Here is a 20,769-nt window from a genome sequence, read left to right as displayed (position 1 = left end):
CACATTCACTATGGAAAGGAAGTCAGGGGGGACTACTAGCAAGTCAGGCTCTCTTCCAGTGGTCAAGTCTGAAGGTTGGGACATCATCCTCATTTTAGAGATATGCTGGAGATCACACAGCCAACCAACGGTAGAGCTGGGATTCAAATCCAGGCAATCTGGCTCCAGGATCTTTGCTCTCAAGCACTATGCCCTGCTAGTGAGAGCATTTCTCTCAGGGTTGAGGGGGAAGATACAGAAATAAGAGTAGTAGGATATAAACAACCCAGTGTATACTATTCTATTGAATTTTTGCCAGGTGTGTATTACTAATTTTTAAGATAAATTTTAAAAATCGATCATGTACTGGAAATGTCTTTTTGGAAAACCATGGATAATAGAAAAAGTAAGGTGAAGCTGGACAGTGAAGTAAATGTGTTGTGAAAACAAATGCTTGGGTTTGTGACTGGTCAAGCCCTTTGAGGTACCTGAACTTGCAGTCCCGAGTGGCTCCAAGAACCTTCGTATACCTAGACTGGTTTCCTCTCTGCTGGTCTCACTCTAACTTGACAGGCCTTCCAAGACTAGACAGGATCTGAGCATAAGGAGGGTAAAAAAATGTCTGGTTTGGGAGTCAAGAGCCCGATTCTCATTCTGACCCTCCCCTTTCAAAGGTCCCTTTGCCTTCCTTTACCACAAATGTCTGTAAAACAGGGATATTACACATCTCATAGGGTTGATGGGAAGGTTAAAAAAGAGGGCATGTGCTAAGGACAAGGAAGGGCATAAAGTGTGTGCTCAATTAGTGCTTGCTATTATTATCCTGTTATTAGCCAGGATTGAAACCTCAACTTTGATTCTGATAAAAAGGCTTCCCTGGGAAAAATATATATTTTCTTCTCCATGTTTCTCCTTAAAAGAAATGTCAGATCCTAGGGATGCCTGGGTGGGTGAGTTGGTTAAAATCTGACTCTCAATTTTGGCTCAGGTCATGACCTCAGGGTTCTGGGATTGAGACGCGCATCAGGCTCTGCACTCAGTAGGGAGTCTGCTTGAGAATTCTCTCTCCCCTCTGCCCCTTCCCCAACTCATGCTCTCTCTCAAATACAACATTGGGGGAAAAAAAAAAAAAAAAGACCCTAAACTAGATCTAGCTTTATTCCCATAATTACACTGAATGCCCAGAGTCCTGCCAGATAGATACTATTATTTCCCCACTTCAAAAATGAGAATACTAAAGCTCAAAGAAATACGGCAACTTGCCCAAGGTGCCCAAGCTGGGGAAGGCAAACCAGACTTAACCCCTATCACTGCAACTCTTATGCCCTTCTATTCTGCCCATTACACCCTACTACCTCCCTGTTATCTTTCAAGCCCAAATCTGAGAGGCCTTCTCAGACAGCCACAATGGCACTAAACTGTCTCTCACCAGTGCACCTCCTCAAGTCACAGACCACCCTCAGTTCAAAACTTGGACTTATTGTTCTCCAAAGTTGACTAAATTCCTCAAACGTAGCAAATGGATGAGTTTATTCTTTTAGCCCCCAAATACACAACTTACACAAGTTGCCCAACTTAATTTTAGGAACCCATCCAAGTTGAAAAGTGAAAGACTGTGTGCATTCCTAAATGCACATGGCAATTGCTAGTCATCAACTAAGCTTACCTTTCCATGCTAAATTACAAGAAATGTAAAGAAAAATATCCAGGGGGCCCTGGGTGGCTCAGTGGGTTAAAGCCTCTGCCTTCGGCTCAGGTCATGATCCCAGGGTCCTGGGATCAAGCCCCACCTCGGGCTCGCTGCTCAGCGGAGAGCCTGCTTCCTCCTTGCGCTCTCTGCCTGCCTCTCTGCCTACTTGTGATCTCTATCAAATAAATAAATAAATCTTTAAAAAAATATATCCAAAATGAAGATAGTCCAATACCTACCACATACTTAACCCTCAAATTCTCAGGAAATGTATGCATTAACACTGGCAAACCTACTCAACTGTAAGCAAATATCAAGTCCCACCATAACACATTAAAGACGACTTGACTGGTTTGCCTGTATGTCCAACTTGGAGAAACACCTGTCCACCATCAAGTGACAATGTGCTGTGCCTTTCTATAGGCCTGGGGACGCTGGTTTTACTGACCTTACCTCTTCTGTTACTGGGACAGTGTCAAGGGTATCCAACTGCGTGTACAGCTCTCAACTCCATAAACCCTGCAGCAAAGAAATGCTTCAGATAACTCAGAACCCTCCAATTGGGTAGAAAGTAACTGTAGGATTAGTGAATTTAGGAATTCCAAAATGGATTGTGCAAACAGTATCCACAAAGCTCATCTGATTTCAGCTGTTAACCATTTGCCAAGCACAGGTTAGCTTGTGCCAGTATAAAAATTAGTGAAACAGTGGAATGTGCAGACTGGGAAATGGAGTTGTTAACATTTGTCATTATTTTTAGTTAAAAAAACCATTGCCTTTGAGGGGTGGGGAATAAAAAAAGTCTGTTATTATAAACCTAAGCCACAAACTCTACTTGCTGAATTTTGGAGGAAAAAAAAAAAAAAGTCCGTTACTCCAAAACCATTATAATACAACAGGAAATAGTATTCTAGAATGGCAAGTAGCCAGAGATGGTCCATTGTCATCCTGTTTAGTGCAACAATCAGTCTATCAAGTTACCCCAAAACTCTGTACTACCAATTCTGTTTACTAAAGTTGACTATGCATAAGTTAGAGATCAAATATGAAGCTGAAATTCAAAAATATTTAAATTCAGGCACAGGCTAGTTGGTACTAGCTTCTGAATCCAAAGCCCCAGGGGTTACTGTTTACTATCATCTACTATGCAATACATAAAAGAAACAAGAACCCAGGGTTTTTAGAAAACGGAATCCATTCTCTCCATTTAGGGCAATTCTACACTTCTAATCATTTAATTGTCTGAAAGGAACCTTTCTAAAATGATTCCAGTACAGATATTGTGCATCCATGCATGCAAATTAGTGCCAAATTATGCCAAAAGAGAACTTTTTTATAAGGTGAATCAGGACTTCTGTCAGATACCAGGTTTGAGTTGTCCATTCACGTCAGCTGCACCCTCCATGTGGAAATCCTTAAGACTTAAGAAACAGAGGTACAATAAATTCCTGCATTAAGCTTTTTCCCTTACAGACCAGGAAATGCTCACGGATCCTAAACCATCTAAAGTGACTGGGGAGCAGGAGCTGGGACAGAGGTGTGAACTATTAAAGACAATAAAGTAATTCCACACATATATTCTTCTAATTTATATTTTATTGCATTATGAAAATAATACATTTGGCAAAGTAATCTAGGCTCCAAATTGAAATAAAAGAAAATTCTGAAGTGTACGGATTATTTTTTAAATGTGAAATATTAGATGTATCCTAACCAATACATACTAGCATTCTTATTAGGCCAATAATCCAATAAACCTAATTATAATAATTCCACATAAAATTACAAGGTGTTTTTGCATTCATCCATTTTATGATTAGCACAAATCTCAAGAGAACTGAGCTTCATTTGATCAAAACCAATGTAATTAAGAAACTCCTGTTCAGAAGACAACTTGAAACACTATCCAAAATTTTTATTTCCTTTGGTTCTACAAGTTGCATTTTCATCCTTATCACGTTACATTTCTCATAAACATTGTAGCAGCTATAGATTCTGCCCAGTACCTTTATAAGTAAACTAGTATATTACATTTACATTATTTGAAAAATTACTGATTTTACAAATGCAAAAATGCATAAATACATGCCTATCTACACCAGCAAAACAAAGTACTCTGAACCTCCATGCTTTAACAGGCTACACCTTCTGGCGCAGGATTTCTGGAACGCCTTTCCAAGCCAAAGGGTTATAGCTCTCTGACGGGGAATTCCACTGCTCTGTCCACATTGTTGAAAGGTGTAGTTACAATAAACCCTAACTGGATTAAATTTATTTAATAATCAACATTTAAAATATGACATTTTCCACCACTTATTTCTGTTCTGCTACATTTTCAGAACTGAAAAGATGTAATTTTTAAAATGTACTAGGTTATTTTTACTTTTTTAAAAGGGGAAAGTGCTAAAAACACATTACATATTATTCTCTATCCTCATCAGCATTTCAAGTTTTTACATGTTGGGTTCAGAGTCTAGATTCTAATAGGTAAACAATCTGCTCAAGGCCAAAAAAGGGGAAAATAACATTTTTAATCACTGAGGTCTTGCTTCTTCATTTAGATCTTTAATATGACTTTGCTGATGTAAGAAAATGTGCCTAAAATCAGCCTTTAAAAAATTCACATCCGAATCAGTTACTATTACAACTGACATTTTCATTTAAGCAAAGTCTGTGTAAGTGCACCTATGCATACTTGCGGAAAACTACTTCCAAATGGGCATCAGTATCTTAAACCAGCTGAACAAGGTTTCCCAGTTTAACTACAGAAGTATTCCACCTATCCTAAAGGAGATATTCCGTGAGCATTCTACAATTATCTGTATGAACAGCAACAAGTTTGATCTATGATCAACATATGAATATCTAATAAATATTAAAACTATTAAACTATAGATTAAAATGCAGATCTCTCATAGAGTTAAGTGATGGCATTTTGGTACATTCACCATTATTGTACTTTATTTAATAAAGAAATACATTTGCCCTTGCAAAAATAGCAATTGCAAGTTTACAAATAAAACCACAGACCTCAAAGTCATGACGCTAAATCTTCAACTTAAAACCAACAAAAGTAAATTGATTTGTTTACAAATGGTCCATGGCACAATTAAAACAAAAAATATCAAAAGGTCACAGGATCTTAAAGAATACGTTTATTGACAATAATTTCATAAATATCCTAAAGAAAATTTCAAAATTTCTAAAATTAAAATGTTTAAAATCTGTTCTCATTGGCAAAATATCCCTCAACAAAATAATAGGTCAATAGGTCACTACAAATGAATGTCACATTTAAAATTGGCTTCAACATTTTTGCAAAAAAATTTTTTAAAATTTACAATGTGTGATTTTTTATCCCCTCCTGGGTACAGTAAATCAATATTCAATTTTTATTTTATCTACTAGACATATTCTTAAATATATCATCAAGCTGCTGTGAACCTGACAGTCAAGTCAGTCAGTAGTATATTTATCCTATAAACATAAACGGAGCCAAATCATTTGGTAATTTTAGTCATAGCAATTTAAGTAGTCAAAATGCAAAAGTTGTGGTCGCCACCCACATCACCCCAAAGATTATGATACAGTGTCAGATATTGTTTGCATCAGTTTTATAAGTTCATCTGTGTACTTCAGGTATCTGAAACTAAAAAAGGGATTCTTTTGTATTTTGATAAAAATGTACTCGAATATTTCATAACATTAATATTTATTGCTTTATATGAATACTGTATTGAAAGCCCAAGCATTCAGTTTACACACAGAAATTATACAATTATATACCGCTTCACAAAGGCAGTGAACACATTACATTCTACAAAATCTACTTTACAGAAATTTAAAAATTCTAAATATCAAAAGGTACAGCTGAAGAAACAGGTATAAATTTGGCAGCCAGTAATTTTGACAGGGAAGTTGCAGCTTGCATGACTTTTAAATATGTGAATTTGAAAATATTGAGTTTAGAGTAATCATTGTGCTTTGTGTTAATCTGAAAAATATAACACTGGCTGTCGAAGAAGCATGTTCAAAAATATTTAATTCACTTCAAAATGTCATACAAATTATGGTGGTTTCTATGCACCCCTAAAGCTTCAGTCATTTAGCTCCAGTACATTACTATAGTAATATATTAATTCTTCCAGTACAGTGGGGTTTCATACCATTGACATTTGCATACTCTAGAATAATTTAGAAAGAAATGTGTAATATTCACAATGTTCAGAAAAGCAAGCAAAAGGTCAAGGAACCTGCCGGGTTCTTCTGAGATGGTCTCATGTCAGCATTCATTCTACAAAATAGTAAGCTAATGTTTGAACACAGTTTCCAAGATAAAGCATATTTTCTCATAAATAATGAAGTCTTTTTCTCAGGCACCTCAGAAGTATACAAAAGAATTTTAGTTAGAGCAGATCTCTTGGAATGTGTTTAACCTGGTATTTCAACAGACTTATTTCCAGGGTTTCACAAGGGCCAGATTTTATTTGAATTACTCAGAAGAGAAACTGAAACTGTCTTCTGAAAGAGGTGAACTCAATCATTACCAATAGAAAAAGTATTCACTGTATTCATCTCTTATAGAAACAGAAAAATAGAACATTTCCCCCCTTAGAATAATATATATATATATATGTATATATGACTTAAAGTTCCATTGTACATAGTCAAACAATAAAATCTGGAAGCCAGCATGAAACCCTATAATTCACATGTTAAAATGTTGAAACTATGACCAAAATATGAAAACTGCTAGAGTTGTCAGAAAGAGACAAGACAAAAAGATTTCTTGCATATGTATAAACTAAATGTGATAATCTCCAAAAAGTTTTCAAAATTATAATTATTACCTTCCAGTTTAAAAACTTTAATTCTTTAAAAAAAAAAAATCTATACACAAACCACTGATTTGACAAGACCAGGAGAAGGAAAAAAAAAAAAAAAAAAGTCAGCGGTACGCAGGACCCAGAGGAGCTGATATTCACAGTTCTTACATGTACAACTCTTTCAGGATTTATCCCATAAAGTACTTTATTTTACAACCTGCTTCTCTTGTAAAACTAAAGGTCCACTTTATTACATAAAAGTTTTATACAGTGTAAAACCAGAACTGTATGTAAAATACTGCATCTACATGTTTCTCAATAGTTAGTCTTGTTCCATTGGTTCATCTGTGACTTCTGTGGTTTCGTCCTCATTTTCCATGGATGACTCTGAGAGAATCTCTCCAGTTTTACTGGAGTTGGATCCTACTAATTCTTCTGTCTCATGGCAATCAGAACCACTACTTACGCGGCCTGTATTTGCACTACCTTCAGAATGTAAATCTTTCTCAGCTTGAGTCAGATCAGATTCCTCCATCTGATTATTTTCCTCAGAAGTCTCTTCATTCACAGTTAAGGCATCATCAGATTCTTTTTCTTGATTTTTTCTTTCTGGGATCATTTCTCTTGATGTCATAAAAGACTCTAAAAATAAGCAAATGTTGTTGTAGTTAAATTTTATTTTCAAAATACCTCCACAGTTAAGTTTCATGAATTCTGATATTCTACAGTTCAAATCATATCCCCTGAAACTCAGCAGCAAATACATACAGGTGGGAGGAAAGCCCAACAACAACAGCATTACAAGGAGCTCCATTATGTTAAATTCTTTCAGGCAAAATGAAGTACAAGAATTTGAGGATCTCCTTACTCCACCCTTTTACAGATGGTCTCTAAATACCTTCTTCTTCCTCTTCATCCTCTTCTTCATCCTCTTCTGTACAGTGCTGCCTGGTACAACTACTTTCCTTGTCTTTATCCTGAGATGACGACGATGCTTCTGTTTCTTCTACCATAACCGAAGCAATTTCACTGGAAGATGTTTGACTGGCTGTCTCTCTGACTTCGCTTTCTTTGTCAAACCGGAGTCTTTTTACCTCATGCCCCTCGGCCTCCACACCATCTTCATCAGGATGTTTATTTTTTATAGGGCTCACTGAAGAACCTTCTGATTCAGATGTCACAGAGTCACTGTAAATGTTTTTTTAAAGTGTCATTAATAAGACTGTTTTCTTCATCTTCCACATTCTCATTTTTAAGGTCTAATAATTTTTTAAAATTGCATTTCAGTGTCAAAGTTAAATTATAACATCTGAACAAAGAGAAACATGAGAATAATTTCAAGGGAACCTCAACTGTGTCACAAATATTTCCCACTAGAACTAGTCAACAAGTTATATGATATTTCTGTTCAATTTCCCAGTAACTTAAATGCCTTTCCATAAGAGAACTACAAGTCTTCCAGATGGACATACTCATTAAGACCTCTCACCTGTTTAGTCTGCTTTGGGATATATATAAAAGCTTTCCTTTAATGATCTACAATGAGAAATAACTAAAAATCTTCAGCTCTGATAAATCTTTTCTCTTTTCAGGTTACTTTCAAAAACAAGAAATAGAAAGCATTATAATCACTTTACTTTCTTAAGATGCTATTACAAATTAGCAGTTTTAAGCTTCTCTAGGACTATCTTCAACATGTGCTATTGCTGAAAAAGTCCAGAAGCCATAGACCACAATAAAACCTTGCTGTGTCTCTCAAAACAATAGCATACAGTAGATAAAGAGTGCTGAAAGGATAAATGCCAACCTATTTTGAAAACATTTTGCTTTTAAATATAAATCGCATACAAACCTGTGATTTTTGTCCTCATTTTGCTGTAAGTTTGACTCTTTGCTGTCTGCGCTCTCAGGCAAGCCATTTGTTGTCATGGGGACTGACAAAGAAACCTTTGGTCGATTAAGTGGCCTGGGTGTTCCAGGCCCATTTATATTAGACCTAGGATAAGATAAAGAACATCATTTTCTCATTTTGGTAAGAAGTCACCCTCCCAAGGTTTGCTTATATGAACACATCACAGAAGTATTTACTCTAACATTGACTTTCAAGATTTCAGGGTTACCAAATTAATTGTTCAGTATATTCTATGGCTTCCATAAAATGCCCAATTTTATTTAAGAAAATATATTGAACCTGCTTCTCAAAATTAGGAATATACAATCTCTCTGGATATTAAAATCAATAATCTCACCGTTCAGTATAACTTGGTGAATTTCCAGGAAACATAACACCATTCATTCGATTTAAACTATTAGAATTATTTTTCCTATGAGAAAAGGAAAAAACATTATTATAGACCCTTTAGTTCTTTAATTTTGATAAGAGCCACAGGCCTAAAGGATCTTTTGTACAATCTCACAGTCACAGAACATAACGAACAGAATTCTTTAAGAAATAGCATTAACTACAGGATTACCTTAATATCTCATTTAACAGAGGTATATTCTTGCTAGAGTTCTAAAAACAACGTTATCGTCTATAAAATCACAGACATTTTTATAAATCCAGTGCCTTTTTTTCTTTTTAAAAGTTTTTCTTTATTTATTTGAAAGAGAGAAAGAAAGCACGTGCACATGAGATACGAGAGGGTCAGAGGGAGAAGCATAGTCCCCATGGAGCTGGGAGCCTGATGCGGGACTTGATCCCACAACTCCGGGATCATGACCTGAGCCTAAGGCAGTCGCTCAATCAACTGGGCCACCCAGGTGCCCTAAATCCAGTGTTTCTTAACAGAAGACATCATTCTCCTCTCAATTCCCCTTCATGGACCCCACAATCCCAGTGGACTTTTGGCAATGTCTGAAGACATTTTTCAGGGAAAAAGGGGCATTATTAGCATCCAGTAGGCAGAAGCCTAGGACAGTGCTAACCCCACTTTAATTCCCAGGACAAACAACCGTAACAAAACATTAATAGTGCCAAGGACTGTCTTAAACCAACACATTAATTTGCTATATAAATCTTGACAACTGGAAATACTTTTCCATCGTGAGGAGGAAAGTCATCAAGGAACTACTCCAAACCTAGGAGTTATCCCCCAGACATGCCATGGCAAGGTATCTAGGATGGGATCTCAGGGCCCTGAGTACCATGACACTACATAAATCCACAAATCTTAAGATTACAGTAAATCACCAATCACTTTAATCCAAACCTGTGAATTTCTTTACTAGAAAAACATACAGATATCATTGGTAATACTCTACTTGAGGGACTGGGTGGTAGGTTCACAAGTATTTATAAATATTTTCCTGCATCATTTCCATATAAAATTAATGTGACCTAATTTAAATACTTATATATTAGAAAATATTAGAAATGATATAATCAGTACATACAGAAATTTTTAAAAATTTCTTTACTTACTCTGAAGAAGGATAAACACAGCTAACAACCATCACATTCTGCAACAACAAAAATTGATGCTTTAATATGCAGAAAAGCACTACGACATAAAGGTTAACCATTTGTTTTTAAGCTCTCAGAATCACCCTGGCACCCCGTCTATCCAATTTTACTAATACAAGAAAATAAACGGTGAAAAGTAAAAACTTTTAATCAAACAAGAGAAACTAAAACAATTAACACACTAAATCTAATAACCTACTAAACCATTTGCTCCTTCTGCCAGTATTATTTTAATTCTACCGGAGCTACTTTGGGGCCCTGATATGTATCAAATTTAATACAGTGGAACCACAGTCTTATTTTAGATAGAAATCATGCCAAGATACTTAGAGACTGAAGTATTCAGGCCATGTATAATGAATGTTCTTAAAAAGCAGTACACAATCAAAAGTTTGTGTAGTAGTATCAGACATCCAAAAAAAGAGCTTCAGACTTTTTAATAATATAATCTTCCCAGTAATACTGACTTTCCTATAGTCAATATTCATTAAAAGTGTAGTACGACCCACAGGAAGTGCTTTTCAGCAGCACTTCTGCAGTCCTATTAACCATATTTCACAGATCAGAAACTGAGACTGAGGTTATGTAACTGGTCCATGGTCACCCAAATACGAAACACTGCAGCCCTGATTTGGTGACAGGACCACTCCTGGTATGACTACTTTTGATTGCCTCTTCATTCAAAGATTGCCAAAATCTAATTATTAAAAGTCCAATAAGCTGAAAGTAAGTACTGATGAATCATCTCACTTTCCTGCCCTTCAGAAATCTCATTAAATCAAGGGCATGGAAACACAACAAAACAAATTAATCCAGTAAGGCCCTAAGATCTGTTGTAAACATTAAGTAACGGTTTTAGATTCCTGCTCCAAGGGTGAATAAACTGAATCTGAATTATAACCACAAAATGAACACTGGACAATGTTTTAGGATCAATCAGAGGGAATTATCAACAGACTGGTCCAATCTTGGTTCTCACAGGGCGCTCTCATTGGTTCTTCACTTCAAACAAGCCCATTTCCTACTTATTATTCCCTCAAACACCTGGATGTCTTTGTTCATCACCTTGTTTCCTAGATCCAGTATGCCCTTCTCTTACAACTAACATCCCTTACCGGCAAAAAACAACACTTCTTCATTCTTAAGTCTGATCTACATCTTCCTCAATATCTAAGTCAAATTTTTCATCAGATTTTCCAAAGTTGTGCACCTCTGAAGTCCAGAAATGAAGAAATGAATTCCATGGGTAACAAGTGTGCAAAACACAGCTAAAGTTAAAATATCAATTCCAGAACTTTGGAGAGCCTTTGATGCTAATGTGTACTAGGAATTTTGAAGAGACAGTAAGCGGCATTCCCCAAACTTCGCTGATCAACAAGTCCTCCCTCTGTGTCCCTTCTATTAAATCTTGCTCCAAAACTTAGTTTTTCCCAAATTAGGAAAACAATTTGGGAAAAAAACTTCAGGTATGTTTCAGGAAATCTATTGGAAGAAAAGGTTCCTGAAACAGAACTAACTCAGTGCTCTCTTCTGAAATAAAGTTTAATATAATCCCAATGATTAAGATAAATACCTTCTCTACTCCTCTGAGAAATTTGTCTGTTCCTGTATAGTTTCTCCTTGGATCTGTTAGCAATTCACATAGTCGCTGAATAGTAAAAGGGATACTGTAAAAGAATATAATTTTATAGTTTGAGGTCATTAATTATCAAGAGAATCAGAAACATTATTACTCTTACTATTTAAAGATTTATCTAGTTACCCATGTATTAAGCGATAATAGGGAGATGAAAAAAGCATATCTATCTCTTTAACCAGAAAATCCCTGGCCTTAAAACGCAATTTAAAAAAGAACACACAAAATTTATAAGTTTCAAAATTAATGGAGAAACATATTTTTGACATTCTGAATATGATTAAAGTTTACAAGAGAGGCAACACAAATAATAATCAAGTTACAGTTTATTAAGTACAGGAATTTTCCCTCAAGCATTCCTTTGCACATAAAAGTTTCTTTACAGTGTCTCCAAATAAAACTACAAATGTAGTATCAGACAGAACAAGGCAAATGATTCCAATGAAGATGTATGATAGACTTCTGCTCCACAGTTAGTTTTACACATAATCTATGATTCATAAGATATAAAATACATACAAATACAATCAATATTTTGGTAAGTGCCTTACCATAATTAAGTTTTCACTTGATCATATCAAATACAAAACTGATATAAGTTGGAACTAAAATCTATTATAAATATTTAAAAATTTATCTCACACACTTCAGCATTCCTCAGAATTACAGTCTGTACAGCCAACCTAAAAGCATTAGATAGGACAAACAGCTAAAAAGTACAGCGTAAACTTCAGACTTCATTATATGCCATTCAAATCTATTTACTTTCCTTATAAAGAGAATTACAAAACCTCAAATTAAGAGTTAATATTCACAAAGTTCTTTACTATGTATAGGAATTTTGATATAATACTCTCCCACAAAGGAAAGCAGCTAGTACATAATAGTGCCAAGACTCAAACCCAGTGTCTCTAACTTCAAATCCCTCATCATCCCCTCCATTATTCCAAACATACTTAAAATCTTGTTTATTTTTTAATGGGACAGACCATATTTAGTCCTCATATCCTTAGCATCAATATTATTCTTATGTTCTTATAAAAAGCCAGTATAAGGTTTATAACAAATTTTGTAAAGGCGTAAAGTGTATGTTATTCATATGAAAACAATCATTTTACTTAGGAGAGCCCAAGAATCTATATTTTCTCAAGTAGGATCAAAACCTAAAAATCAGAAACTATCATTCTGTCAACAAGAGACTGAGAGCTAACTAAATGTGTGTCTGATATCACAAATACTCAGAAGCAACTAGAAGTTACAGAACTCTGACGTTCACCATGACTGCTAAAGAAAATCCCTTTGGGTTTCTGAGAAAGAATACGGTTTCTTGCTTTTGAAAATATGGTCAGACTGGAGTACACACACAGTCAAAACGAAGAATCTTTGAAATGGAAAAAGGAAACAAAGCATACCAACAACGTTACTAATAATGAAACAGTTTACTGGTCTGTTTTATTCATTCCTATAAAGACACCACAGAAGTGAAAACCTATAGCTAATACACGGAACTGTTAACTGCATTGAAAAATTCAGGGAAACATTTTCCCAAGCTACATACATAATAAATAACATGACTTTACAAAATGTCTTTCCTGAAGCTCAAGGGCAGGATCTCCTCCTTTATATTAGGTTCAATATGCAAGTTATTTGTACACATACGTATCTGAAAAGCAGTACCACCATGGATTTCTGAGTATTAATGGTATAACAGCACCTCAGCCCCTTCTTCAAATTCATTACTTTCCAAACCTTAAACACACAAACTCCACCTATCTATGTTATCCCCTCATTAATTAACTCACAGTGATACAATCAGAAGTGTCTACATTATTAAAAAATAAAATAGCACCCACTGTTAAGAATATTCAAATGATACTTAACCGACAAATATTTCAACAGATATTATCTATGTTTTTTCCTCCAACTAAATTTCTTTCAATACCAAAAACCAGTATCTTCTCTTAAGTTAAAAATGGCTTTAAAACATAAGTATCTTTAAATTGTCTGTTTAACAATGTTTACATGTTTTGGCTAATTTTCTTCAGGAAGACAAGTAAAAGTGTAGCCTATTATTAACAATGCATGTATTGATAAATAATACTGCTTTTAGGGAGAAAAAGGTATTATGTTTGCACAGCACTGTCAGCAATAAAAGCCTATGATAAAACATGTTTATTCCTTAGACACTTTCAAGAGCTTTCAAGAGCTTCTGAAGGTATTTTACGAAGTGTCCAATAGATGGCACTAAAATGTCATATAATACCCACCCCCTTGCATAAGCAGGCTAAAATACAAGTATTACTTGTAAATAAAAGTATCCTTTGGAAACATTAATATAATCTTGCCAAATGCACTGACGGTCTCTTTACAGTTGTAATTTTTAACCTTTTAAGTAATATGAAAGCCTACCACAAGCTAAAATCAGAGCATGTAAATAACTACAATAAATGTCAATAAAATTTTGTACAGTGTTCTCAAAACAGAATAAATTGTATGCCAAGGAGGTAAGTCTGAACCTGAGAACACTTAATCTATGTTAGATCTTTAAAAGGAGGTGTAAGAATAAACCAGATAACCAAATCCAAAATCAATGGTTGGTACAAAAAATTTGTGCAAGGTTTGCTATTACTCTTTAGATACAGCATACTAAACAGTTTTTTGTAACTCCTGAAAATATTATAACTTTTTCCAATAAAAATCACTAAGTTAAGACCTTACGTGCCAAGAAGAAAAAAGCAAAAACCAGATTTCCCCAAATTTAGGGATTCTGAACCAGAATCCCTAAATTTGGGGAAATGGGTAAGGATATTCACTGGAACAATATACTATAAAATTATTTAATAGAAAAACATTTGGGGTTATTTCAAATAGAACAGATTGTTTACTCTGCAATATATTACTTATTTCCCTGCCATCCTAAGATAAAAACTAAGATTACATAAAGAACTGGGTGGGGGGAAACATGGAACAGGACTAGCTAGCATTTTCAACTTTTCAACTTAAAAAAAAAAAAAAAAAAAAAAAAAGTGTGTCCACGAAATCCACTAAAACTTGGGAGGGAAAAAACCCCACATCAAGTAAAGGATCCAAAAGTGACAAGTCCTTTCAAATGGTATCACCCAGAAACACTATAGAACACTGACGTCCAGTCTACTTTTGATGTACAAATTATAAGGTAGTGTGGATAAAAAGGCATACTCACTAGCCCACTGAGAGACTGTGTCCAAGTTGAATTTATCTCTCTTAAAGTTTCATGTCCATATCTAGGAAACAGGGATTCTGAACGTATACTTCTCACTACTGATTATCATGAAGACTAAATAAAATATAAAGTATATAAACCATTTAACAGTGCCTGAAATATTTTATAAGGTATTCATTAAATCTTAGTTCCTATCATCATCCTGATCTTAACCCACTAATTAATGAAGGCTGCAGAAAGCACAAACACCCCAAAGACCAACTATAGAGGAACAAACCAAAAGTTTATCTCTATCTTTTAAAATACTCCTTTAAATTCCATGGAGAGCAACTAACACGTTTTACATTAGTTATAGTATCGGAATTTGACTGCAATTGTTCCCATTCACTGAATTAAAAAAAAGTATCAGGGCTCCTGAGTGGCTCAGTGAGTTAAGCAGCAACTCTTGATTTCAGCTCAGGTCAAGATTTCAGGGTCATGAGATAGAGCCTGGGATCAAGTTCTGAACCGGGTGTGGAGCCTGTTTGAGATTCTCTATCCCTCTGTATGCCCAACCCTTTAACATGCGTAAGTCTTAATGAGAATTCAGTATCATGAAAGGGGCTGAATATCAGGGAAAGACATCAAACCATGAATTAGCAATCCAATGCTACTTTTAATAGAAAGAAATTTTAGACAATAAGGCCAACACCTCAAGGAAGAATTTCCTATCTTATATTTTAAGCTGAGATTACAGTATGACTAAAATTTATCTTAGTCTATTTAATGTTTCATCATTAAAATGTAAATATTCTGAATGTATACCAATGTATACAAACATTCTGAATGTATACAGGTATTCAGTTGGAAAGAAGACATTCAGAGAAGAAAAATGTGCACTTAATTCAGAATTTAAAATAAAATCAGATAACTGATTACGTTATTCCTTTCCAATGCAAGCAACTTTCCTCATGAAAAAGAGAGGAATATAAAATATAACACAGAGGCCGTATGAGTATAAAAACTAAGAGATAACCACAAAATCAGACCTCCTTTTATGAAAAATATTAAAACAGCCAGCTCAACTTCAGTTTTACGCATAAAGAGGTCATTTTTACTATGTCCTTATTTTCTATGAATGGCTACATTTGTACTATGCCTTAGTTAACAAAATCACTTAAATCTGACCTGAACTATTCAGGTAAAAATTAGCTTAACTGTATCTCAGTTACCACTAATAAAATAAAATAAAATATCTATATATATCTATCTCTGTTATCTAAGGCTGAACAAACAGGTTCAGTTTTGTGTACTCTTTTTTTTTTTTTTTAAGATTTTATTTATTTATTTATTTGAGGGAGAATGAGTGAGAGAGAGCATGAGAGAGAAGAAGGTCAGAGGGAGAAGCAGACTCCCCAAGGAGCTGGGAGCCCGATGCGGGACTCGATCCTGGAAGTCGGGGATCATGACCTGAGCTGAAGGCAGCTGCTCAACCAACTGAGCTACCCAGGCACCCCTGTTTTGTGTACTCTTAAGTCCTACAAAAGTCAGAAATATCACTGATGTTATCTTTATCTTAGTATCTACGCAATATCTCTATCAGTACTCAGGCTTTACATTTGTACAAATATACACATACTTAAATATTGTTATGTATATATTTTCTACCTCAAATCAAATGTCAGAAATTGAGATTTACTGAAAACATCAATGTAAAATGACAAGTACAAACAATTAATAAAATGAAGAAGTAGCCTCTTTAAATAATGCTAAGTAATTATAAACTAGTATCTATACCACTCCCCATCCCAAAATAAGTATGTAGCAACTGTCAACACTTTCATTCAAGTTAAAAATCTCTTATAGTGCCTACAGTAGTCTGCATTGTCCTTGTTCTGGCATAAAATCAAAAATGTCAAGAAAAAAATCTGGACTTTTGCTGTATGTATTTAAAACATTTTATTCGAACATCAAATCAAACCATATGATCAAAGGACAAGGTAAGGTGAGGTAGGAGGAGGGAAGGCTACTAAATAATTCCAATTCTCAACTAGTTATGCTAAGTGAAAGACAGTGAAGAAAATGGAAATAAACACATTTAGCTAAAAGATTTAATATGTTCAACAAATACTGACACAAAAACTCTATTTCTCCTAAACAACTGAAGAGAATTCTGGAAGCAGCAATAAAATAGGTCAAAGGAAGTAAGAGAACAAAGTAACAAATAGCTAGAACCTATTCTCTCATCCCTGAATAACCTCAAGCTAACTGTAAAGCAAACAATACAAAATCAAAATAGGATTATGCTTTAAATCTATGACCCAGATTTAAGAAAACAAAAATCTCATACATGACCTTTTAAAAAAGTATGAAGAGGCACACTCTCAGGTGCAGAAACCTTCAAGCGCTATCTGTGTGTAAGCAACACACATATAAAACAATAATGTAGAATACATTGTATGTTAATAAAAATTAAAAATTAAAAAAACCCAACAATGTGAAAGCTTTTATCACTAAGAAAAATCTGGTCAATCATGTACATTAAAGTACCTTAGAGAAGAAATTCAATATTCAGAAAGACTATCATGCCAAAAGATGGAAAGTGCTCTTCAGCTGTAGCCAACTGTACCTGCCTTAGAAAGATGATGTGACAAAAAAGATCTTTAGGTATCAAATGGTTATGTACTTTTTCCAGACCTGCTCTTAAACACGTAAACCACACTACTTTAGTCAACCACTCAGTACCTTAAACTTACTGCTTATTTTAGAAAGCTCTAACAACACTAACAAAGGAGAAGCAAAGACACAGTTAATTTATATTCATTATTCTTAAACTCAGTAATTTAGAGTCGACACATAAGTATCTTTTAAAAAAACTACTAAAAATGTAAATCACATTTCTTTCTACCCCTTGAAGTGCCTCTTTGTGTACAGCAGGAATGAGCTACTACAAATAAAATACAAATACAGAAACATGTTTTTATTCCTTTCACTGGTTTACTCAGTACTGTTTGAAAACCTGCTGTTCAGGCATTCACTGTTGTAGGCCTTGTTTGGAAAAGACGGTTAACCCTGTCTTTCAGAATCTTACAGTTCAAGAAATCAACCCAACAAGTGAATGGACAATTTCCACTTCAAAGAGGGGAAATTTAAATGTTGGCAATATACTAAGATAATTTTAGAAAATGAATAATCTTTTTCAAGACTAAATACTATGAAGCATTTAAAAACCGAGCTTTTACTAATTAAAAGCAAAAACAATAAACTTACCAATAAGAAAATCACTCCAAAGTAAGAAAAACAAAAAAGGGTATGAAACCACAATTTGTAAGAGCTAATAAGAACCTGATAAGATGTTCAATTTCACCTGCACTCAAAGACACATAAATCTGTGTGCACATGCATGCGTTGCACAAACACACATTAAGGAATTACAGTATCTGCATTTACACACACATGAAATAATACACATTCTGCAAGGTCAACTTGACAGTTCAATAGAAATTTTAAGTATGTGTACACTGTGACATTAACAATTCCATTTCTACAAATTAAAAGCAACAATCTACACATACATTCAATGTGTGACATTCATCAACACAAGAAGGTACATACAAGGATGCTCACTACAAGCACTACTTAAATAATCAAAAGTAAACACCCACCAACAGAAATAAAGCAAACTTGTTTGTATAATAAAAAATAATGCAGTCATTTCAAATACACAGATGAACAGAAGATACCACTATAAATGCAATGATAGATGTCAAAGCTCTTCATAAAGGAAAATACAACTAGCATAAGACATGATTCCACTTTCTTTTCTTTATGTACTACTCCTGTGACATTTAAGGATCTTTTAAAAATTTTAACAAATATTTTTATAACTTAAAAGGTGACCTATTATAAAGAGTGGTAAAGGTATACTAAGAAGGACAAATCCTCAATCTGGCTGAAAAAGACCAAAATGCTACTTGGAGCCACTACTCTTAGCAAAATTTTTAACACACCAATTAATTTATATATATTCATACATAAAAATAAAATTTAAAAAAAATAACGTTTCAATATATCAATATAACAAAGACAAACAAGGTTAATTAAAAACTGAAAAATACTTATCACTGATTAAGACCTCGATCCCGCCTAACTAGGAAAAAGGATTCATAAACTATTTTGAAAAATCAAATTAAAAACAATGTAAGTTCAAAATACTTATTGGTCAAAGATGAAAAATATTTTTAAAGCAATTGTGTCTTAGGTATGCATTTAATGACCATTTAAATCATTTTCAGAAGTATGTTAATTACCTGCTTTACAGACTAATTATAAATATTTAGATTTATTTAGTCCACATATCTGTCTAGTCAATCTTAATTCTGAAAGAACTGAAAATAGTATTACTAATTCAGAATCACAAGTATATTAGCTTACCATTCACAAAGCAGTAGCCTATTATGACCTCTTTTACCTTGCACTTGATCTTAGCCAAAAGGCGGAGAAGTGATGACCTCTTTTACCTTGACTCTTAATTTTTAAATGGTAGCCATAACTTATTGAAAAGATGAGTTATAACATCTAAGTACTATCTGTGTACTATTTATAAATATCCCAAAGAAGTATTCTTATATTGAATAATTTAGTTCAAGACTAAATCTTATGCAACATATTTCTAATATAAAGCATGTGGCCTTGTCTGGGTATGTGCTTTTAAAAAATACTATTATTGACAAAAGCAGTATGTGTATACAGATAAATAATTTTCGGTAGAGTGTACAGAAGTACAACAGGGTACAAAGTCAAAATAAGTGTCCCTCCCATCCCGAACCCCCAAAGGCAGCTCAAAGATAAAGCCATATATTCTACCCCCAAAAAGCACTTTAGCAACATACCTAAAGCCAAAGTCTAAGAATGTGTTATTTTAAGCAAAACTCAAAACTTAAAAGCATGGAAACATGATATATAACAAAGGATTAACTGAATTACACTACCTTGTTGCAAATCCTGTGTGTTTAAATATCTGAAAAGAATGAGACTGTTTATGCTATCTAATACTTACAAATGAAACCTCTTCAAATAAAACCCATCTCAAATATGAATTCATGGTTAACATATCCACAATTCATTAAATTTGGTATCCAAATCGCTAACATCAATCTAAATACTGAACAATTCAACATCAAAAATACTTCTTCCCTTCAATAAAGAAAACCCTACAAAGTCCTAAAAAGAAAAATACTTAAAATGACACAGAATATGACACACAGCAACATTTTTTTAAAATAGCTGTTTATTTTAATACACTGTATCTTTTAATGCAATGTTTACAAAGGGCTAAAAATGATTACTTGTTTACTTGGGAGTAAAAGAGGAACTCCAAAAAAAAATTTAAATATAAAGTCCTAAGTAATTTATACGTTCATAAATTGTCGTTTTTCATTTAAAAAAATAATACTCATCTCAATGATATGCAGGTTCTAGGCAAAGTATAAAGATTTATATCACATATAAAATGGAAAGAAAAAACTAACATTTCCTGAATGCCTCCACTGTCAAACCCATTTTAAAGTCCAAATGCCACTTATACACCCATAAACGTGGCTCCAGTTAAATAAATAAATATATACACTGTAATTATTTAATACTTGTAAGCTAAAAATCACTAACTACTAAATGTCACCTGAGACACAGAACTTACTTAATGGATAATCAATGATCAAAACAAAAATCCATAATGTTCTGCTAAAAATTAAACCTTTAAAATAATATTAAGTGCATACCCATTAAATCCAGTGACAATTTTCAGTATTCTTTCCTTCATTTCATCAAAGGGAATATATTCGACATTTGGGTTGGGAGGACCTCTTGGTTCAGGAGCTGAAGTTCTGAAATCATCCATCACCTTCTCCAGTTTGAAAATAAAATAGCCTTTAAATTGGGACCACTGAATCCTATAAGCAAAAAATCAAACAAAACAAAACAAAACACAGT

The 20,769-nt window shown here is 34.0% G+C and overlaps 1 protein-coding gene across 2 annotated transcripts in view; it reads right to left on the bottom strand.

The window, feature by feature from the left end:
• Positions 1-5,026: 5,026 nt before the first annotated feature.
• Positions 5,027-20,769, bottom strand: part of PPP4R2 (protein phosphatase 4 regulatory subunit 2) — a 51,074-nt gene continuing 35,331 nt past the window's right edge. For both annotated transcript variants that reach the window (XM_032867411.1, XM_032867412.1), the window contains exons 3-9: positions 20,559-20,729; positions 11,535-11,628; positions 9,920-9,957; positions 8,745-8,819; positions 8,348-8,491; positions 7,394-7,683; positions 5,027-7,137 (exon numbers count right to left, since the gene is read on the bottom strand). In XM_032867411.1, coding sequence (XP_032723302.1) covers positions 6,818-7,137; positions 7,394-7,683; positions 8,348-8,491; positions 8,745-8,819; positions 9,920-9,957; positions 11,535-11,628; positions 20,559-20,729 — 1,132 coding nt within the window. In that variant the 3' untranslated portion in view covers positions 5,027-6,817. The remainder of the gene's footprint in view (positions 7,138-7,393; positions 7,684-8,347; positions 8,492-8,744; positions 8,820-9,919; positions 9,958-11,534; positions 11,629-20,558; positions 20,730-20,769) is intronic.

This window comes from Lontra canadensis, unplaced genomic scaffold (assembly GCF_010015895.1).
Source record: "Lontra canadensis isolate GAN:19392208 unplaced genomic scaffold, GSC_riverotter_1.0 scaffold34, whole genome shotgun sequence".
NCBI lineage: Eukaryota > Metazoa > Chordata > Mammalia > Carnivora > Mustelidae > Lontra > Lontra canadensis.
The sequence above is the reverse complement of the archived record's forward strand: the minus strand, read 5'-3'. Positions and strand labels throughout refer to the sequence as shown.